This window comes from Strongylocentrotus purpuratus, unplaced genomic scaffold (assembly GCF_000002235.5).
Source record: "Strongylocentrotus purpuratus isolate Spur 01 unplaced genomic scaffold, Spur_5.0 spur5_scaffold_14, whole genome shotgun sequence".
In the NCBI taxonomy this organism is placed as follows: domain Eukaryota; kingdom Metazoa; phylum Echinodermata; class Echinoidea; order Camarodonta; family Strongylocentrotidae; genus Strongylocentrotus; species Strongylocentrotus purpuratus.
The window spans coordinates 17,183,014-17,199,566 of NW_022145599.1; the positions used below are offsets into that span (position 1 = coordinate 17,183,014).

General features: G+C 41.9%; 2 protein-coding genes across 2 annotated transcripts; both read left to right on the forward strand.

Annotated features, from left to right (window-relative positions):
- Positions 1-125: 125 nt before the first annotated feature.
- LOC586477 (60S ribosomal protein L3) lies at positions 126-7,790 on the forward strand. Its single transcript, XM_786257.4, has 9 exons — positions 126-181; positions 2,099-2,291; positions 3,047-3,215; positions 3,824-3,959; positions 4,332-4,518; positions 5,054-5,316; positions 5,737-5,832; positions 6,595-6,714; positions 7,546-7,790. The coding sequence occupies exons 1-9, from the start codon at positions 179-181 to the stop codon at positions 7,591-7,593; spliced, it is 1,215 nt and encodes a 404-aa protein (XP_791350.2). The 5' UTR covers positions 126-178; the 3' UTR covers positions 7,594-7,790.
- Positions 7,791-13,469: 5,679 nt separating this feature from the next.
- LOC115923796 (actin, cytoskeletal 3) lies at positions 13,470-16,479 on the forward strand. Its single transcript, XM_030985120.1, has 4 exons — positions 13,470-13,499; positions 15,257-15,503; positions 15,832-16,285; positions 16,367-16,479. The coding sequence occupies exons 1-4, from the start codon at positions 13,470-13,472 to the stop codon at positions 16,428-16,430; spliced, it is 795 nt and encodes a 264-aa protein (XP_030840980.1). The 3' UTR covers positions 16,431-16,479.
- The last annotated feature ends 74 nt before the right edge of the window (positions 16,480-16,553 follow it).

Genomic DNA, 16,553 nt, shown 5'->3' on the forward strand with positions numbered 1-16,553 from the left:
TTAAAGTTTACGATACTAATTTTATTTTGAATTTTATTTATTAATATAATAAAATAATTTCAATTACCTTTTTAAGTTCTTTTTAAAATATCAAGCTATTTGATAATTCAGAAATATTTCTTACATTGATCGAGCCTTCTCGATCTCACGTCCTCTTTTTCACACGTCCACAACCAGGATGGTAATGAACTCTAAGTTTGCATAAAAATCGTCTTAAATCTGTCATTTATACGGAACATCTTTCCGATCAGTAGTATCTGAATCGAAGTTAAATAAATTCTCTGCTTTATAAATATAGTGTTACAGTTATACTGGCAATATTTTAGGTATAATTAAGGTGAAATTTGGGGTACGATTTTTTTTTTAAATGTGTGTTGTGTAGTGTAGGCAATGTGAGCCAAAGAAATGTTGGTGCGCTCTACCTGGCCCAACTCTGTCTGCATTGCTTGTCGTGTCATGTGGGAGCGTAATGAGGGGTGATTGTATTTGTGGTTGATATACTATGTTCTTTTGATGCTTAGACTAAGACTCTTGATGTGCCTCTTCTATGCCCGGTCCCATTTTATACCCGTCTGGTGCGCTGGACCGTGAATGAGGATCGTCCGCCAAAATCAATGAGGATATCCTCATTAAAAATGCGTCCCCCTGAAATAAGGATTGTCCGTAATTTCGCAGACGTTTTTGGGTTCCTCATCCGCGCAACGGCGATGCGAAAAACAGATTTTTGCGTAATAAAATTATCGCGGAACCCGATTTTCGCATCGCCTACGCGCGGATCTGATATAAAAATTGTCAGTAAAAATAATGGGAACTCGTCTGTCCGCGTTTACGAAGACGATTCCTCCCGTGTGCCAATGTTCCTTATTCTCTGATCAGCGCCCCTGCTGATGGAGTCGGGCTTAGTCGGTCTAGGGGACAATTGGCCCAGCTGTAAAAACAGTCATTTTTTTGCATGTTTAGGTTTAGGGTTGGGGTAAAATGACCAAAAATGACCGTTTTTGCAGCTGGGCCGAGTTATCCCCTGGTCCGAGTTAGCCCGGACCCCTACTGATAATTGAGAAAGAAGTTGACGCTTGTTCACGACTGACCATCAGTTTGGGTGTTGATCTTAAAATAAGGATCATCAGAATATTTAATGAGGATGTCCTTGTTAAAACGCGGACAAATCATGACCTTAAATTTTTTTGTGGACGAACCTTATATTAATGATCTGCACGTTGGCACCACGTAAAACAGATTCCGCGATTATGCTCCATGATGCATTTCTCATTGATACAGCAGAGATTTTCACGTTATCAGTAGGGGCGCTGGTCCAAGAATGAGGATCGTCCTCATAAACAAGGACAAAATGCGTCCTCAAAAATAAGGGTCGTCAGCATTTTTGAGGACGTTTTTTTTTCATCGGCGCTCTTGGGGTTTCATGTTACAGAACGGGCCACTGGCGATGCCAAAAATGGATTCCCCGGGGGAAAATAACCCTAGTTCACCGTCTACTTTTATGGGTTGTCCATCTTCCCAAGGATTTATTGCTTATAATGTGAAAGTCTCTGTACAATGTCAATGTAAAATGCATCAAGAAAATCATTGCAGAATCCGTTTTTTGCATTGCCAATGCGCCGATCAAAAAAATGCAGACGGTCCTTATTTTTTAGGACGCATCGGTCCGTGTTTAGGGGGACGATCCTCGCCTATGAAGACGATCCTTATTCTCGAACCAGCGCCCTTACTGGTTATAATCAATATATTGTTGGGAAGACGGACAACACGTAGACAGTGAACTGGGGGTGTTTTATTAGGTGGAATCTGTTTTTCGCATTGCCAGCACGCGGATCAGGAACCCTACACCCGCAGAGCGTTGGAAGAATTTTTTTAGGAATGTGTTTGCGTTCATGAGAATATCCTCGTTTATGCCGACAGTCCTCATTCTCGGACCAGCGCCCTTACTGACCATAGTCTGTGGAGATACCTCACTATAACACCAAAAATCATATAAATCTTCCACAATTGCCCGTTTCGTGTCAATTTTCTTGTCTTTTTTGGAGTATTTTTCCAGAAAACGAAGACATTGCTAATTTTGATATTGTTTTGTCACTTACAGTCTCACAGAAAATTCTCAGCTCCCAGGCACGGTTCCTTGGGCTTCCTGCCCCGCAAGCGCAGCAGGCGTCACCGAGGCAAAGCCAAGGCTTTCCCCAAGGATGACAAGAGCAAGCCAGTGCATCTGACCTGCTTCCTTGGATACAAGGCTGGCATGACCCATATTGTGAGGGACGTGGACAGACCCGGTTCAAGTAAGAATGCAATCAAAGTATTACAATTTTTGTTGTCCACAGCAGACATCACCAAGGCAGGGCCAAGGCTTTCTCAACGGCTTTTCCCATGGATGACACAAACATTTTTCAGATGACAGACCTGGTTCAAGCAAGTCTATCACAGTATTTGTGTCCTCAAAAAACAAATATTTAGAACAATCCATGATCCGTTGGGCTTCAGCATGAGAGAAAAAATAATTTTATTTTGAACGATATTAGTTTTTTACCACAATGGGTTATGTTAGTTTTTGGTGGTTACCTTCGTCTCTCTTTTGTACTCCTCACACTTTGTGTGAGTTTAGTGAGGTTCAGAATTCTAGCCTTACATGTATATAATCTGTTCTTGATGGTGCAGAGGTGAACATAAGAAAGTAGTTGAAGACGTGTCCATCATTGAAACTTCTAATAAGAACATTTATTTGAAGAAAAAAGAACACTCGCTCTTAGTTTTAGAGTGATCTGAGAGGACATATGACGATAAAACGTGGGATGTGCTATTACAGCACTCTGACAAATAATGTTGAAATCCCATGCTGCCTTCCTTCTGATGTCCACACATTTCATAGAAATATCGTCCAGTTAAAATAGTGATTCATAAAAGAATACTCAGGAAGTGTTTTGTGTCATAACAGATGTTCGGTGACTGATCATTTTCCTACTCTTGATTACCGTGAAGTTCAGAAGTTTAACAAGCCTGACATGTATATATTATTTGTTTGTTCTTCATTGTGCAGAGGTGAACAAAAAGGAAGTAGTTGAAGCCGTCTCCATCCTTGAAACACCTCCCATGATCATTGTCGGTCTTGTGGGTTACATCGAGACCCCATCCGGTCTCCGTGCCCTCAAGACTGTCTGGGCTGAACATCTCAGTGACGAGTGCAAGCGCCGATTCTACAAAAACTGGTGAGATCACGGAGGGAATTTTTTTCTTATTTGAGGAATCACAATTTTTGGAAAATAATGTTTCAGATTCCTGTAAATCAATGAGAATTTAATTGATCTGAGTTGAAAGTATTGATTCAGTATTACAAAGCTATCACAAAATAACCAGCATGCATTTGAGACTTGGTATCAGTAAATATTGACCAACTTATTCCCTTCATTTGATGAGTTTCTGGAAGAATATCCATATTAAGTACAAGAACAGCTTATAGATAACTTAGTGGAGATTCATTTACCATCATTGTATTTAACGCTAACATGTCAAGCCCCATGACATGGCTCCGCTCTGTGCCTCTTCAATGAGCATTGATGAGCTGTCAAAAAGATCTGCCCATTGATTTCATGAGGCTCCTCTCTTGGCTACCTCATGGAGCTTTGATGAACCTTTGCCCCTCCCTGTTCCCCATGGCTCCGCTCTCTGCACCATCTGGTCGCATTGATGAGCCACTCGGGCCTCCGCTCTTGCCGTACAGGCATGATGAGGCCCGACCTATCGTCCCCCATTTTGAGCCGCCCCCTCTCTTCTTTTCTTCTCTCCTGTGTGTGTGTTTGTGGGTGTCTCTGTACAGGTACCGCTCCAAGAAGAAGGCTTTCACCAAGTCTTCCAAGAAGTGGGCCGATGAGATGGGCAAGAAGGAGATCGAGAAGGACCTAAACATCATGAAGAAATATTGCACCGTCATCCGCGTCATTGCTCACACCCAGGTATGGAATTCCATGGAAGTAAAACAAACGTACCTCCATTTCTATCTGAAGCCTAGGGTCACATCACCTAGTTAATTTTGTCTTTTTAAATGTTCAACAGCTTCAATAAGAACATGTATTTGATAAAACGAAGTGTCACTGTTAGTTTTGGAGTGACCTGAGAGGACATATGACGAGAAAACGTGGGATGTGCTATTGCAGCACTCTGACAAACAATGTTGAAATCCCATGCTGCCTTCCTTCTGATGTCCACACAGAATGTCCATTTAAAATGATCATTCATGAAAGAATATGAGTGTTTTGTGTTGTAACAGATGTTGAGTGACTGATCAAAGTTTTTAAATCAAATCATTTTCCTACTCTTGATTGCAGATGAAACTCATGAACCAGCGCCAGAAGAAGGCTCACGTCATGGAGATCCAGCTCAACGGTGGCAGCATCGGAGACAAGATCGAGTGGGCCAGGGAGCGCCTGGAGAAGAACATTCCAGTCTCTGAGGTCTTCGGACAGGACGAGTTGATCGACATCATCGGTGTCACCAAGGGACATGGGTTCAAGGGTAAGCTTCAAGTTTGTATCCACTTAATTATTTGTGATTAAATCCTGTCTACTCAAATAGAGTGCTTTCATTATTTATATATTTTATTCTTCTTTAGGGACTAAATGGGGGTATGGTCAATATTGAGTAGATGAAATAAATTTAGTAGTTGATTATTGTACAGATTAGAAATCATGTAAGAGATAGAAATAAGGGGACAATTTGTTTAGAATACTTGAAATGCAATGGGCACCGTTACAGTAATCTATTGCTTTTAGTCTTGCGACAGGACATGTGACGATAAAACGTGGGATGTGCTATTGCAGCACTCTGACAAACAATGTTGAAATCCCATGCTGCCTTCCTTCTGATGTCCACAACTTCCAAGACCAGTCAGATTCCTTGCAAATTACTGTCAGTAACTATTAATATTTAGTAATGTGATATAGGGAGGTATGAAGTCCCTTTGGCATTTATATTATGAACTCGCGATAACATGAACTGTTGAAGTTCACAACACAGCAACCTAACCACAAGATCTCTCTTCGCCCTATAGGTGTGACCTCCCGTTGGGGAACCAAGAAGCTGCCCCGTAAGACCCACAAGGGTCTGCGCAAGGTGGCCTGTATCGGAGCCTGGCATCCAGCCCGTGTGGGCTACGGAGTTGCCCGTGCCGGTCAGAAGGGCTACCACCACCGTACCGAGATCAACAAGAAGGTGTACCGCGTCGGCAAGGGCTACCATTTGGACGGTGCCAAGCTGGTGAAGAACAACGGAGGCACGATCCAGGACATCACCGACAAGAGCATCAACCCCATGGTAAGTTTTGCAACCTCTTGAATGTCACTCAGAATCAAAACTGTTTGTTAGATAGAGAGACACAAGACTTGCTTGTTTGTCTTCGTTATTGTGAAAATGTGATTTCAGCCAATATTACAATTTTAAAATAAGAAAAGTGTTAGAACTGGTTGTTAGCCAGAAATAAGTAAACTGTTGTGTAAACTGTATGGAATGAGTGTTTCCTCTGGTAGTGTACTCTTTAGGATTAGCCTTTTATTGATGTCACTCTTGCAGAAAATGACTCTTCCTGTATTTTAGCAGGTTATTCAATGATGCAACCCAGTGAACATGTCGTGTGATTCCTTGTCACACTGAGTGAAGATCAACAAGATGGTGTCATCCTTGTACTAATTTGGTTTTCATTTCTATTCCACATTTCTTCATTTTCCTCAATGACAGGGAGGATTCCCTCACTATGGTGAAGTGAAGAACGACTTCCTGATGATCAAGGGCTGCGTCGTCGGACCCAAGAAGAGGGTGCTTACTCTCCGCAAGGTAAGATTAGTAGTTGATCAATGTACAGATTTGAAATCATGTAAGAGATAGAAATAAGGGTACTCTTTCTTTTTTAATTCTTGAAATGCAATTGGCACTGTTAAAGTAATCCATTGCTTATAGTCTTGTGAGAGGACATATGACGATAAAACGTGGGATGTGCTATTACAGCACTCTGACAAACAATGTTGAAATCCCATGCTGCCTTCCTTCTGATGTCCACAACTTCCAAGAGCAGTCAGATATCTTGCAGATAACCTGTTCAAGCTGACTTAATTTTCATCTGTTATTCTAGTATATTGTAAGCTCAACATACAATGACGAGTTTCTTTTGGTAGTTTAATTCTTGTTATGCGGAATCCCATTGTAAAAGCAAATCAAGTATCAAATCTTGATGAATAACTACACCCTACGGTCGGATCTACAGGGCAATTTCTTTTTTTAAGTCTGGCAGGAGGAGAATTTGTATATTTATGCATTTGTCTTGTTCAGAGGGATAAGCTGTGGATTATGTGGCATTGGCACTCGCCCACAGTAATTCTATCACAGAATAGCAGGAAATATGATTCTGTAAAGATTCTTGCAAAGAGAAGTGTTATGAAGGTATTAAAATCATTTGCCTGGGTGTTTTTATAGAGGCATCTCCGTTTTAAACTGTATATCACTGACTTTAATATTCCAACCACCCCTTTCCTTTCATTGTTCAACTATCCTCTGAAAATATACAAGTGTATTCATTGTATTATATTTTGTTTTGTGCAGTCTCTGCTCGTCCACACCAAGCGTGTTGCTCTGGAGAAGATCACCCTCAAGCTGATCGACACCACCTCCAAGTTTGGACATGGTCGCTTCCAGACCCATGCCGAGAAGAAGGCTTTCATGGTAAATTCTATAATTCAATTTCATGATTTTATTGCCGATAGTTACTCCAAAATGATGAAAATTTGTGATAATTCGGTCATATATACCCAGGGTAGTAGCTACATCAGTTTCGATACTGCTCTCCCTACAATAGTAATTGGAAATATCTATGGGCCACACAGTAACTATGGTGGGGATGCTTGTCATGAAAGTAGCATAAGTATGCTGCAGCAGTCGTAAAATTTACCTCTGTATACGTTATTGGGGCTGAACAAAGTTGTGAAGATAAGAGTGGTAAAGTCCTGAAAAGCAATTTGCATCGTACCTGTTCGAAGTAGTGAGGATGTAAGGAAAATCTATTTTATGTGACACATGACGATAAACCGTGGGATGTGCTTTAAATAGCACTCTGACAATCAATGTTGAAATCCCATGCTGCCTTCCTTCTGATGTCAATAGATGTCCTTAGTTGCATACTGGCACAAAGTGTCTGAAACATTTCGTGATGAATGATATTTTCTGCTTGATTTCGAATATGGCACCTTGCTTGTAGACAGATACAAACAGAAGAAAATTAAAAGCCTGCAGATACTGGGTTGTATTTAGGATCTATAGCTGAATGTGTGACAACGTCCATTTTCAGGGTCATTTGTTAAAAAGCCTTTTCTCGCTCTGCAATAGCATTGTTTAATGTGACCAGACTGAAGATTTAAAAAATGCGCTTGTTTATTATGTCTGCAAAAAATGGTCATAATTATGCCATTAACTAAAAAATTCCATTACCTTGCAATTTGTTTGGTATGTTTGGAAGATTAGACTAAACTTGTCTTTTTTGTCTACTTTTCTTTGTAGGGTCCACTCAAGAAGGACCTACAGGCCGCCGAGGCAGCCTCCACCTAGATGAAGCAAACCATCTCGTGGTCCTCTTCAAAATCTCAGTCACCATTCACACCACACATCAGATGTTCGCCAGCTTGTTTCGGCTCCGCTTTTCATCTTCAATTTCATCTGTGACATCCCTGGTTTATATCATCTGGACCACACCCAAGCATGTAGATCATAATTGAAAATAAATGGATATATGCGTACACAAGTTATGTTATGACTAGCAGATGTGGTTTTCCTTTGTGTCTTGTAGAGCTGTTTGCTGGCATTGTTTTGTTGAGCTGTATGCGGTTGGAGTTAGATGGATTGTGGGAAAAGGGTTTGCAGAATGCAAGAGGCTTCCAGATATGTCTGTTCTTTTGGTGCAAAACCTACCTTCATTCTTTACAGACAGAAGCTGGAGAAAATGTATGTGTGGTCAGTGGAGCCTATTAAAAGGGAATCAATTCTGTGCTACATGTATTTGGTCCAAAGCCAATTTTCACATCCCCACTTGGTCAAACATGAGATGGAAATTGGATAACCCTGGGCCCTGTCTTACAAACGGTTACGATTTATCCAAATCAATCGCAAGTTTGCAATCTCCTATCTTTTATGTACATGGTTGCAATCGATGTCAATCACAAATAAGTTGCGATTAATATCAACTCTTTTGTAAGACGGGGCCTAGGCGTGGGTAAAATTTTGGCGAAGATTTAAACACGGAAACTAAGTGGATTAATAAACAAACGGTATTGGATCAGTCCAAAGCCGGAGAGAGAGGGGGAGCGCGACAGAAACAAGTACATGCGAAAATTGTGTAGAATAATATACTAGGTATTGAATATTGAGTGAGAAATGGGGAACTGCAGTATGAGAAATTGAGTGAATTGGACAAGTTGGTGATAAGAATAAACATGCCTGCATGGAAGATGGGGAAAGTGAAGCACATGTTGGAAGGTTATTGAGTGTATGGTGAAGAATTGATAGTCGAGGGCAATTGAGTGATTCTCATAGGGGAAAAAAATTATAGGGATTCAATCATCACAATGTGAATAGTGAAAGAGGAAAAAGACAGTTTTTGGAATTGTAATGATTTATCTACATGTTCTTATATAGACGTTTTTGCAAAAGAATGAAATAAAGTTGTACTTTAACATCATGGTGTGTATTGCATACATGCCAACTGTTCAGATTAAAGAGGAACATTCCTTTTTTTGGGAGAAGATAATTATCATTTTAATGCAGGTGTTCCTCTTCCTGTACAAATTTGTCTGTAGTATTGAATAGGAGAGTTAGGATTGTTCCTCTTTTTTTTTTAAATAGCATAATTTGTACAGATTTCTGATTTTCAAATGTTGGCATGTATGGTATTGGGAGGGGGGGGGGGGCATTCTGGTATTTTAGGGTAAAGTATACATATCGAAAGAGCTAGCTCCAGACAATAATACGAGGTGATAAATGTCTTGGGGGGGGGGGGGGCGGTGTCCTTGGGTGGTTGACCTATAAATAACTTTTTTTTTGGGGGGGGGGGGGGGGGGGTATTTTTCTGATATGGTTTCACAATCCAGAGACAGAACACTGATATGAAGGCCAGCCCTCTTTCTTTTCTTACTCTAAAATATGTTGTTTTTTTCCCCCTCCATTTTTGAGTAGAGGCTGGTAGCAGTTTTATAAACCCAGCCCCCCCCCCCCCCCCCAAAAAAAAAAAATCTGCCACAGCTTCCAGACTCCGAGAGTGTACTCTGAACAGCAATACTCTCAAACCAGGGAGGTGAGACTTTAACTCACATGCCCTGCTCAAACTAACAAAAAAGTCCATTAAAAATTTATAAAAATACTGATACTCCTCATGCTAGAAAAACTCGATTGAAGATGAAGCCCCTTTTTGCAGCACATTCCTGAAGTAATTAGAGTCTAGATATCTTCTAACTTTCACCCAATGCTGTTGAACTCTAATATTGCCAAACTGTAATTTTGTACCCCCCCCCCCCCCCCCCAAAAAAGAAAGAAGTCTAAAGCTGATCAGGGACGTGATAGAGAAGGACTGGAATCAAGCCGCTCTCCTTTGACCCCATGCTCCAAGCCGCCGAAAAGTTATGCGCTAATCTGCAACTGTTGACCAGGTGGTGAGATAAAAGAGCGCATGAAATTTCAGGAGTTAGAATTCCTACATCAGAAAATGGTATCACTGCAACTGTTCGCTGTCCCTTCCAATGATTTCTCATCCATTGTTGAATGTGTAAAGAGTAGAACAAGCGAACACAAACTTGTGTACTTTCATCCTTTTTTAAACTTGAAAAATACATAAAACACGCGAAAACACGCATTAGCAAACTTAATGGCCCGAATTCACAAAGCAAGGTTTGAGCTCAAACCTCCTTTTGTTCCGCCAAACCTCCTTTTGTTATTTACAAACCTTGTAAATAAAAAAAAAGGAGGTTTGGCGGAACAAAAGGAGGTTTGAGCTCAAACCTTGGTCTGAGCTCAAACCTTGCTTTGTGAATTCGGGCCAATGTTATTGAAGATTGTAAACCATGGATCAAATAACGGGACATTAAAGCATGCACAAATTAGCGCATCATCCTAAAATATTGAGTTTTTGACAGGATGTAATTTTTCTTTTACCAACTCTGGCACACAAAGTAAAGGAAGGACGGAGTTTTAAATTTGAAAATTTGTTTGATGCACTATTCCCAATAAAATCCCTATATAAAGTTTTTGATTTACACTGAAATTTTGTCGGTAATTTAATATTTTGTAATAAATGTAAAACTGGAGCCTGGCTTCCGAAAGTCCCCGCAGTGGAAGCGCGGTTCGGAGCATGGAACTTCAAAGCCAAGTGGAATGTTACACATTCAGTTACACAAACAACATTTCGAGTGACCTGAAGAACGGCGTCAGCCAGTGGCGGATCAAAGGGTGGGGGGGGGGGGCGCCCCCCCTCTCGGCACATAAACGTGTAAAAACGCGTTAATTTTTGCCCTTTTTTTTTTTAGATGCCCCCCCCCCCTGGCGCTCAAGGGGGGGGGGGGGGGGATGTGCAAATTTTCAAATTTTCGAGGGCCAAAAAAATATATATGTATATGCTCACTACCCCCTAACAAATTACATTTCAAGTTCCCTGAAGATCACCGAAAACCTAGACTAGTTTCCAGAAAAATTCGATTGGAGATTAAGCTCCTTTTTGCAGCACATTCCTGAAGAAAGTACAGTCTAGCTATCTTCTAAAACTTTCACCCAATTTTGTTCAACTCTAATTCTCCCAAGCTGTAATATTTTTAGTCCCACGTACCCCCCCCCCCCCCCTAAAAAAAGAAGTCTAAAGCTGATACTCCAAGACTCTCTTACATTTGAACTTGTACTCCCGAATCCACTACTCTCTCTCTCTCTCTCTCTCTCTCTCTCCAACCTCTCTTTCTCCCTCGTGGCTTGCTCTCTATCTGTCTCACCTTCTCTTTCTCTGTCTCTTTCTTCCCGTGCATGTAAATGCGTTGATATCTTTATCAACATTCTCTTGTCTCGCTTTCCTTTTCACCCGTTAATATATTCTCCTAGCTACTTTAGTTTAAAACAAATATACCTGTACTCGATAACTCTGATACTCCCAAACTTCAATCATGACTATAATAAGCATACCTGATACACACGTCATGGCATGCAATGCAAAAATGTACTAATCATTCAGCTCAAAATGTGTTGTAAGTACATGTATTTTATTGCAATTCAAAACTACATCCCAATCGATTTGTCCTGGTGTACGTAGAGCTAGTTCGAACGGCCGGTGTAGAGCATTGATGTTACTGTATACAGTTTGGGTGCTGAAAATACTGCAACTAGACACGGGTGCAAAAGTGCGACGTACTACACATTTTCAAAGTTAAAATTGATATAAAGACTAAAATTATTGATATTAATCATGTTGAAAGTAATATTGGGATCAATATTAATATGAATGCACCACTTGTATGAACGTGGAAAGCCGTAATTACAATCCCCTTCTTCGATTTTCAGTTCCCACTGCTTCACGGAGGAAAATACAGCAGCAAAAAACAGGGCAAGTGACACGATCATCATCGCAAGTTTCATGTTGCCTGACTGTTCTGTAGGTGTATTACAAGTAGTGCTGAGTAGTAACATAGTAGTATTGTAGTAGTAGTAGAAGTAGACTCAGAAATTATGAATCTGGTGCCAACGTTTATATATGCCGTTTGTGTGTGCTGAAACTATACGTGTATGTAAGTTTTTTTTTTTTTTAGGGGGGTTTATAAACATAAAAATACCAAAGGAGGGGTTTAACCCCCAAACACCCCCCCCTCCCCCCCCCCCCCCCCCCCCCCCCCCCCCCCCCCCCCCCCCCCCCCCCCCCCCCCCCCCCCTGCGTACGCGCCTGCCGGGGAGATATATTGCCTAACATGTTCTAACTCAGCGAGGGCTCTCACTCAACTACCTCTCTATTTCTGCACCCTATAAGTGTTATTCGCCGACTATAAACGTTAGGCCAAGTGATGGCGCGATTCTTAGTGAATGCGTGATCCCCACAAACCGCCGATAAGGCCAAACAAAAAAAAATCTCTTGGTTGTCTTCGATTGCTTTTCTGGAGTAGGGGCGGGCGGGCGGATTTTTTTTTTTTTTTTTTTAAACTTCATTTTTCGTGTGTCTTTTTTTTTTATCCCCCCCCCCCTATTTTTTTAATTTTTTTAAAAATAATTTGTTTTCCATGAAGAAAAAAAATCATTGGGATGTCAAGCATTTAAGAAACAAAGTCTATAAAACACTTTGATATGGTAAAAGACTAGTTTAATGTACAATGACTATCAAGACCAACACAGAAAGTATTTTTGGCTTTGAAATACAGCACCTTTTAAATCTCCATTGTACTACTACTTGAGCCCTCTAATCGGCGACCATTGCTCCCTCATGATCCTCTTTATCTTATGTTAACTGAGAGCTGATTTTATGAGATAACCAACTGTCCAGTGACCTTGCAGGGTGGTCTAATCCCTCCTGTAAACTAGTACAGATGGGCATTAAAATGAGTTTAGGAATGCTCAGAACCTGATTTGAATGAAGGGCATTTTGACATAGAAAATAAAAATGGCAAGTTTAAGTTTAAAACAAATATACCTGTACTCGATAACTCGGATACCATGCTGCTCAGAATCTTTGATACTCCCAAACTTCAATCATGACTATAATAAGCATACATGATACACACATCAAGACATGCAATGAAACAGCTCAAAATGTGTAAGTTCTATATTATGTCATGTACTTTATTTGTAATTCAAAACATCCCATTAACTAGTTCGAATGGTGTAGAGCATTGATGTTACTGTACTATACAGCAGGCACGTAGCCAGAGTTTGATGTTAGGGGAGGGGGGTGGGGCACATACATGTAATCGATCGAGGTAAAAAAAAAAGGAATCTAAAAAATATCAACCGATCTTGGAAATTTGGGGAGGGGGGGGGGGAACGAGCTCTGCCCCCTGGATTCCACATAGGGCCCTAAGGCGGGCATCTGGATGCTCATCTGACGACAACTTAATGCCTAAAACCCCTGAGCTCCTGGGGGCTCCGCCCCTGGACCCCACACCAATTAGTGACCTGCCAGTGTCACAAATAAGGTATCAAAATAATGCTCATCTGACGGTAATTGAGGCTCCGCACCTTGAACCCCACCAGGGGCCCTAAGGCGAGCCCTTGGATGCTCATCTGACCGTAATTTATTGCCTAAAACCCCTGAGCTCTGGGGCCTCCGCCCCTGTACCCAAGCCAATAAGTAACCTTCAGGTGTTACAAATAAGGTATCAAAAATTCTCATATGACCGTAATAAAATGCCTATACTCCCCTGAGCTTCTGGGGGCAAAACCCCTTGACCCCCGCAGGGGGTTCGCCCCTAGGCCCCATGCCAATTTACTCAACGCTCTACCTGATCGTAAATACATACCCCCCCCCCCCCCACCTACTTGGAGAAACGTTTAGCGGGGCCTGAATGTAAGAATGGAGTGGTGCGGATTTTTTTTGTCAACCCCCCCTCCCCCCCCGTCCCCAACCGTTTTTGCTCATTTCGTCACTGCCAGTGTCACCATTACGTACCAATATTTGGCTCTCATAATTTCAAATTTGGCCCCCCCCCCCTCCCCCCTAAGAAATCCTGGATACGCGCCTGGTCGGCGAAGCATTTGTATTTTACGGGGCACTTTGGGGGCGGAGCAATTGTTGTTTAAAAAAGGTGTTCCTTTCCCACTTTTATCATAGAGAACAACAGTTTCAGTAAAGTCTAAGGTTGTTAATTTGATCAAAATGTAGAGTACAGCCCTTGACCTTAGGCCTAATTTAGGTCGTAACTGTTACTGTTTGAAAATCTAAAGTAAAATTAGACGGTTTTCACGGTTAGACCAAGTAATTGAGAAAAAAAAGTTTACCAGTCACTCAGACAAGGTCAAGCAATCTTCTAGATCCATTATTAGGGTCTAATGTTAGTATATATAAGGTAGATGCAGGCGCGGATCCAGGGGGGCGCTCCCCCCCCCCCCCTCCGCAAAAGAGAAAGAGAGAGAGAGAGAAGGAAAAGAAGGAAAAGAAGGGAAAGAGAAAGAGGAGAGAAAGGGAAAGAAAGAAAAGGAAGAAGAAAAGAAAAGGGGCACGAAGGAGATCGGGGGGGGGGGCGAAAGGGCCTTGCCTCCCTCCAATCAAAAAAAAATAAGAGAGCAGGAAGGAAATGGAAAGAAAAAAGGAAAAGAGGAGATAAAGGGAAGGAAAATTGAGGAAGAAAAAAAGAAAAGGGGGAACTCAGTTGCAATTTTCCCGCCAACAAGTTACGGATCGGGATGGGGGTGGGGCAAAAGGCCCTTGCCTCCCTTGCCTTGAGATTACAAAGCTTCCACGCTTCGCGCAGGAGATGGCGGAACTGAATTTAGACAAGGATTAAAAGTCGAGAACGGTACAACGAATCATCTTCTTTCTATAATAATAATAATAATAATACTCAGTTTTTATATAGCGCTTATTAGAATCACTAAGCGCTTCCAAACTTGGAGATTATTACCCCAGCTTTAGCTGTGCCGCCATTGCGGCGCTCTAGCATTTCAAAGAATTAATTCCTATGATTTAATGAAACATAAAAATTTCCGGTAGGGAGGGGGAAAAACTGAATTCAGACGAGGATTATTTTCGAGAACGGTACAACGAATCGTCTTGTTTCTCTTATAATTGAGATTACAAAGCTTCCACGCTTCGCGCAGGAGGTGGAGGAACTGAATTTAGACAAGGATTAAAAGTCGAGAACGGTAAAACGAACCGTCTTCTTTCTCTAATAATTTAATGAAACGTCAAAGCTTCGGGGGGGGGGGGAACCGCCCCTCCCTGCACCCCCCCCCCATTACGTCAACGCCAATTCCTAAATTTACAGCCAGGCAAGAAATATGCTTCCTGAGATGCCTACATGTCATGGCCTGCGGAACGGCGGGGATCGGGAGCCTCGATATTTGGCTCGCATAGCTTCAAATTTGGGCCCCCCCCCCCTAAGAAATCCTGGATCCGCGCCTGCAAAACCACGAACATTCAGAGAAAAAAAGTTGAATTTGCCCTCTTTATAATCCCTAGAGTTTATTCTTAATTCAAATAAATATTTGCTTATACATTATATTGCAACCTATCGCATTGATTTATTATCCTTACTTCTTTTGTGAGATCATATTTGAGACCTTCAAATCGCCCACCATGTACGTCGCCATCCAGGCCGTGCTTTCCCTCTTCGCCTCTGGTCGTACCATTGGTATCGTTCTCGACTCTGGCGACGGTGTTTCACACACTGTACCTATTTATGAGGGTTACGCCCTCCCCCACGCCATCATGCGTCTGGACTTGGCTGGACGTGATCTCACCGACTACCTCAGGAAGATCCTTACCGAGCGTGGCTACTCTTTCGCCACTACTGGTAAGACATGATACAATACTAATGATGATAATTAAAATAGTGATAATGATAACATTAGAATACTAAAGTTAACAGATGAATGTCTGACGAAAGGGCAGTCGTCTCGGGGTGGAATTCAAACCTCATACCTCGTTATCTTTAAGCCGCAGACCACAATATCTGCATGTTCATTCTTGTTACTGCTTGTTTAAATGCTTTTGAAAAAGGAATATCGGATTAGATCGATAATAATTTATAACAATACCCCTCTAAGTCCAGGTGGATTTCAACACATTTTACAATTTGTCTGTAATCGATATGTGACTGCATCCATTATTATCTCTTACAGCTGAGCGTGAAATCGTCCGTGACATTAAGGAGAAGCTCGGCTACATAGCTCTGGACTTTGAGGAGGAGATGCAAACTGCTGCCTCATCCTCCTCCCTCGAGAAGAGCTACGAGCTTCCCGACGGACAGGTCATCACCATCGGCAACGAGCGATTTCGTTGCTCAGAGACCTTTTTCCAGCCCTCTTTCATTGGAATGGAATCTGCTGGAATCCATGAGACCTGTTATAACAGCATCATGAAGTGCGGTGTTGACATCCGTGAGGATCTATACGCCAACACCGTTCTCTCCGGAGGCTCCACCATGTTCCAAGGAATCGCAGACAGGATGCAGAAAGAGATTGTCGCCCTTGCCCCACCAACCATGAAGATCAAGATCATCGCTCCTCCAGAGAGGAAATACTCTGTATGGATCGGAGGCTCCATTCTTGCCTCTCTCCCCACCTTCCAACAGATGTGGATCAACAAGCAGGAATACGATGAGTCTGGTCCATCCATCGTCCACAGGAAGTGCTTCTAAACAACCCTCCAACATATGTGGATCAGCAAGCAGGAATACGATGAGTCCGGTCCATCCATCGTCCACAGGAAGTGCTTCTAAACAAGTTGATTTTCTTCTACTTCTAATGAGCAACCCGATTTGTTTTTATTCTGTTTTACTCCATGTTTCCACCTCTTGATAGCCTTTGGTTTCGGATGGCTCCTTGTTATTAGATATTCACCT

Coding starts and splice junctions, on each gene's coding strand:
- LOC586477 (XM_786257.4), top strand. Junction 3,960..4,331: donor GCGTCATTGCTCACACCCAG/GTATGGAATTCC, acceptor TCTTGATTGCAG/ATGAAACTCATGAACCAGCG. Junction 6,715..7,545: donor CCGAGAAGAAGGCTTTCATG/GTAAATTCTATA, acceptor TTTTCTTTGTAG/GGTCCACTCAAGAAGGACCT.
- LOC115923796 (XM_030985120.1), top strand. CDS start 13,470: ATGCCAATTTACTCAACGCTCTACCTGATC. Junction 15,504..15,831: donor CTACTCTTTCGCCACTACTG/GTAAGACATGAT, acceptor TATCTCTTACAG/CTGAGCGTGAAATCGTCCGT. Junction 16,286..16,366: donor CTCCCCACCTTCCAACAGAT/GTGGATCAACAA, acceptor CCTCCAACATAT/GTGGATCAGCAAGCAGGAAT.